The sequence below is a fragment of the Myotis davidii genome, unplaced genomic scaffold, assembly GCF_000327345.1.
Source record: "Myotis davidii unplaced genomic scaffold, ASM32734v1 scaffold6, whole genome shotgun sequence".
In the NCBI taxonomy this organism is placed as follows: Eukaryota; Metazoa; Chordata; class Mammalia; order Chiroptera; family Vespertilionidae; genus Myotis; species Myotis davidii.
The window spans coordinates 10,869,627-10,874,992 of record NW_006383011.1 but is presented as its reverse complement, the minus strand read 5'-3'; the positions used below and the strand labels follow the sequence as shown (position 1 = coordinate 10,874,992).

The following is a 5,366-nucleotide window of genomic DNA, read 5'->3' as shown; positions in this document are numbered from 1 at the left end:
ACAGGCTAACAAATAATATCTTCCAATGATTTTTCTTACTAAAAAACTACCTTACTAATTATAATTTGGTCCAATTATAAGTTCCCACCCATAAGAAAATAGATGATAAGCTCTTGTAAAGTCATCAAACCAGATTACAATTATGTTCTATAGGGCCACTTCACTTGAATTGTTTTTGAGACAAAGGATATTAGAGAATTCCTACATTTATATAATACAGTAAAAAGTATTCTCTAAAACTGCTACATTGAAAATATAATCCAGATCTAAAGAGGGAAGGAAAAAAAATCTGACATTATTACCTCATTTTTACTGTACTTTTAATAAGGTACACCATAGAGGGATTTTTCTGTTTGTTTTTAAGTAAACAATTTAGCACTAAGACAATATTAAACTTCATCATAAAAGAAAATCAGTTGGAAATGCATCTCCATATTGAAAAAAATAATAAAAAATAGCAAATATACATACTCCTTTTGGAAAGCCATGCAGAGTGGAGAACTAAATCCAAAGACGAGGCACATCTGGGCATCAGGGCTATAGCCATGCTGGAGTAGCATTTCTAGGCAGTATTCATGCCCTCCAAACACTGCTGAGTAAACAGGGCTCACTTTGTCGGGACCAGTGTCACAGGCCCGGTTAGTAAGTGGTATGAGCAAGTCCAAGATTCTGCAAATACATGAATATGGAAGCATTTAATATTTTTACATGCACATAAATATAGGTAACATTTCTACAGCACACATAGACCGTCACATCTCTCATGCCCTTGCACAAGATGGCTGCCCCCATGTGGTCACAAAACAATCACCACAAGATGGCCGGCAGGGGAGGGCAGTTGTGAGTGATCAGGCCAGCAGGGGAGGGCAGTCAGTGGTGACCAGACCAACAGGGGAGGGCAGTTGGGGGCAATCGGGCCAGCAGGGGAGCAGTTAGGCGTTGATCAGGCTGTCACAGGAGTGGTTAGGGGTGATCAGGCTGGCAGGCAGAAGTGGTTATGGGCAATCAGGCAGGCAGGCAGGTGAGCGGTTGGGAGCCAGCCGTCCTGGATTGTGAGAGGGATGTTTGACTGCCAGTCGAGCATCCCCTGAGGGATCCCAGATTGGAGAGGGTGTAGGCTGGGCTGAGGGACAGCCCCCACCTTAGTGCACGAATTTCATGCACTGGGACTCTAGTTATTTAATAAAAGTCTGTCTTCAGTATAGCTTCCACCTATACTAAGTTATTACAGACTATATTCTCCAGAATGTTATACTTATTATTGTTACTTAATACAAAGGTCTTTAAATAGATCTGAAAGAGAATTAAATAATCTATATGTATAAAGGACTAATATGCAAAGTGTCCCAGGAGACCGGGAGTTCATAGCTTGTTATGACGTGCCCTGACCACCAAGGGGTGGCGCAGAACAAAGGAAGGCCCTGGCTGGCAGCCAACAGCCAGGGAAGGAAGGCCCTGGCTGGCAGCCAGAGGCCCCAGTCATCCCTGATCTCTAGCCAGGCCTAGAGACCCTACCCGTGCACAAATTTCATGCACCAGACTTCTAGTGTTGCTGTAAGTAAGTAGGTAACAGGTTGTCCTTTCTTACTTTTCATGAACTTTAGGATGTAACCACCAGCAGATGCTTGAGTTCTCTGTCTGGATGTTTTATAAATTCAGTGTTGATTTTGATTTATTGAGGACTTTATTATAAACTAGAGGCCTGGTTCACAAATTAGTGCACGGGTGGGGTCCCTTGGCGTAGCATGTGGGGATTGGGCCCAAACCGGCAGTCAAAAGTTCAATTGCTCGCTATGATGTGCACTGACCGCCTGCAACCAACAGCCAGGGAAGGAAGGCCCTGGCTGGCAGCCAGAGGCCCCAGTCATCCCTGATCTCTAGCCAGGCCTAGAGACCCTACCCGTGCACAAATTTCATGCACCAGACTTCTAGTGTTGCTGTAAGTAAGTAGGTAACAGGTTGTCCTTTCTTACTTTTCATGAATTTCTTACCTTACTACCATGGCCCTGCTTGCTAAAATTCAAATTTTATGTTAGACTTAGAGGCCTGGTTCACAAATTAGTGCACGGGTGGGGTCCCTTGGCGTAGCATGTGGGGATTGGGCCCAAACCGGCAGTCAAATGCCACCTGCCGCTCCTGCCTGCTGCTCCCGCTAATCCCGGCCCCGCTGCATGTGCCGCAGGCTCGTGCCTAACCAGTCCCGATCAAGAGAGGCTCATGCCCCCAAAGTGGCGCTAGCCAGCCGTGAGCCCTGCGTCCCAAGGGGGGTCAAGGGGACCTATACGCAAATGCCCTCCGGGCAGGCAGTGAGACACCCTTGCCAGCCTGGGATCCAGATCCGTCCTGCTGCCATTCACGCCAGTTGTCAGGAACCATCTGGTGGCTGCTTTTATATTGTTTCTTCCTTGCAGTGTCTAGGGAGGGGAAGCGGCCATCAGCCTTCTGGAAGAGGCCAACTTCCCGGAGGCTGACGGTCTGTCAGTGCCTGGCCCGTTCTCCGGAGATTGGACCTGCAGGACTACTGAAGGAGGGAGTGGCTGCCACCAGGCTGGTGGGCCGCCAGAACGGGTCAGTCAGCTGAGCGGCACTCCCACTGTGGGAGCACACTGACCACCAGGGAGAAGCTCCTGGGTTGAGCATCTGCCCCCTGGTGGTCAGTGCACATCATAGAGACCAGATGACCAGTCATTCTGTCATTCAGTTGTTCAGTCATTGGTCACTCGGGCTTTTTATATATATAGATATTTTATGATCTAATCAATTATTTCAAACTTCATTATAGAAAATATAAACTTGTATCAAGACATTTTTGCCTTCTTAAAGTACAAACTAAAGTTTTATTTTTCTATTTAATAAGAATTTTTTTAAATGGCAAGTAACATGAAATGAACAATATTTTCATCAGGATGTTCTGCTAAAACATCCTATTCTCTGAAAAAGAATATGAGCTCTTTAAATACTGAGGCAGATTTATAAAGAAAATGGTTGATAAGCAGAGAATAAAGGAAATCATTAAAACAGAAGTTTTTAGATTGCTGTAAACTTACCTCCAGCAGTCAACTGGAGATAAAGAACTAGTCTACTTTTCTAAATTAAAAATGAAACTAGAGATCATGAAAGCCAGTAAATCCTCTCTCTTTCTGGGGAAAGAAAGTCAGGGCTATGCCAAAGTGCATTCTTTCTCTCTGATACTTTTCCTTATGTAAGGTAGGCCCAAGATGATAATAGTATTGAAGAACTTACTACATCATAGAACTTACCTTACAGGTATTCTATGGAGGAAATCATCAGTGACAAACAGAATTCTCAAATTTGAGAATAAATGAGGACAAATTCCCAAGAGAGTTTTGGTTTCAATTTAAAGCTCAGAATATAATTGTACCTAAGATGTATGTTTAAATAAACAATCAAGAATTAAAAAAAATACCAAATTTTAAAAACCTAAATATTGTGTTAAAATGTTTAAATGTTTTAAACTTAATGTGTTTAATTTTTTTAAATGGGTTGGGAAAACACTCTCAGAGGAGGCACAAACATGCCCTCAAATATCTTTAAGGAAATGGTAAAATACCATGCCACCTAGTGGCATAATAACCGAATTGCACAATATGTTCTATGCAAACAAACTGACAATTTCACTATTGTTTTTTAAATTAAATAATACTAACAATAGCTATGAAGTTATACTTGTAGAATTATGACTCTAAAGACTTTAAGCATATATTTTAAAAATCCATTCAGTGCCAATTTATATTTAGCTGCTGGCTGTATAACCAGATTATTAGCTTCCAAGATTCCTGGAACCCCAATTTCAGAGAATTCCAACCATATTTTAGTCTCTCTCCAGAAAATACCCCATATTTCATGAGAACTTTTGGTTACCAAGAAGAGTAATATAAGTAGGAAAAAGTACTGGTTTGGACCTGAGATTAGATAAACAGAAGTCTCATCAAAGGGTTCAAGATGGGAGAACTGTCCAGAACAAACAAAAGAACTACTGGACTCCAAGAGAGGTCACAAACTCAAAAGCTTTCTGGGATCAAGGAGATAAGCTAAGTTCGTTGAATAAAGCTATCAGATAGTCAACTAAAGATGCCTTGGATAAAACTAAAGAATAGCAGAAGAGTATGGGCTTGCAAAATCAAGGGGAAGACATGACACCCTGAGAAAGCTGCTGGGTCGCCCCGCTTCCAGCCACTGTGCCTGCCTTACACTAGGAAAGTCCATGATTAAGAGGAACTGGGGATGGCATGGGGATCAGATGTGGGGGGTGGACATAGTCAATTAGCAGTTTGGTAGAGAAGAGAATAGCAAGGATTTTGTCTGGAGGTAATAGGTCTGGCCCAGAAGACACATTCCTTATTACCTTCTAATCATGAGATCATTTGTATTTTCCATTTTTAACACTTACTCTGTATGGCCCATTTGTGCAGCCGCATGAATAGGTAACTGCCAACTGTCTTCGTTACAGTAGAGATTAGGATCTGCCCCACTGGACAGCAAAAGCTCCACACATTCTGTGTGGCCCTCTTGAGCAGCAATGAATAAGGGAGTAGCTTTATCCAAGGCTTGACAATTGACATTTGCACCTAATACAAAATAAAACATTTAACAGATGATCCTCATTTATGGGGTAAAAAAGAACATAATAAACATAAATTTCAAAGCAGCTTTCCTAAAAGGGTTTCATAGTACAGATGACCTTTGAACAAAACAGGTTTGAACTGCTTGAGTCCAATTACATGCAGATTTTTTTCCATCTTATAAACAGATGACATAATGCCACAATATCAATAAATACAATACTGTATGGACAATGTATTTTCTCTTTTGATTTTAATAGCATTTCCTTTCTCTAGCTTAGTTTATTGTAAGGATACAGTATATATAATACATACAAGAAAAAAGATGTATTAATCAACAGTTAATATTATCATTTAGGTTGTCGGCCAACAGTAGGCTATTAGTAGTAAGTTTTGAGAGAGTCAAAGTTATAGGCAGACTTTCAACTGTGCATAGAGAAAAGTTAGAGCCCTCAATCCCCACAATGTTCAAGGATCAACTGTACAACTAGTTTCCTCCTCTCAGTGGATACTGTTTTATAAACATACTAGAGGCCCAATGCACGAAATTCGTGTGCCCCTCACGACCGTGTGTCTCTCAGCCCAGCCTGCACCCTCTCCAATCTGGGACCCCTGTGGGATCGGGCCTAAACAAGCAGTCGGACATCCCTCTCATAATCCAGGACTGCTGGCTCCCAACTGCTCATCTGCCTGTCTGCCTGATTGCCCCTAACCACTCTGCCTGCAGGCCTGATCCCACACCACCTCTGCCTGCCTGCCTGATCGCCCCTATCTGCTCCCCTG

General features: G+C 42.3%; 1 protein-coding gene across 2 annotated transcripts in view; it reads right to left on the bottom strand.

The window, feature by feature from the left end:
- The window catches only part of ASB3 (ankyrin repeat and SOCS box containing 3), a 61,022-nt gene that overhangs the window by 18,004 nt on the left and 37,652 nt on the right, over positions 1-5,366 (bottom strand). For both annotated transcript variants that reach the window (XM_015557869.1, XM_006778603.2), the window contains exons 6-7: positions 4,412-4,589; positions 472-669 (exon numbers count right to left, since the gene is read on the bottom strand). In XM_015557869.1, the coding sequence (XP_015413355.1) occupies positions 472-669; positions 4,412-4,589 (376 nt within the window). The remainder of the gene's footprint in view (positions 1-471; positions 670-4,411; positions 4,590-5,366) is intronic.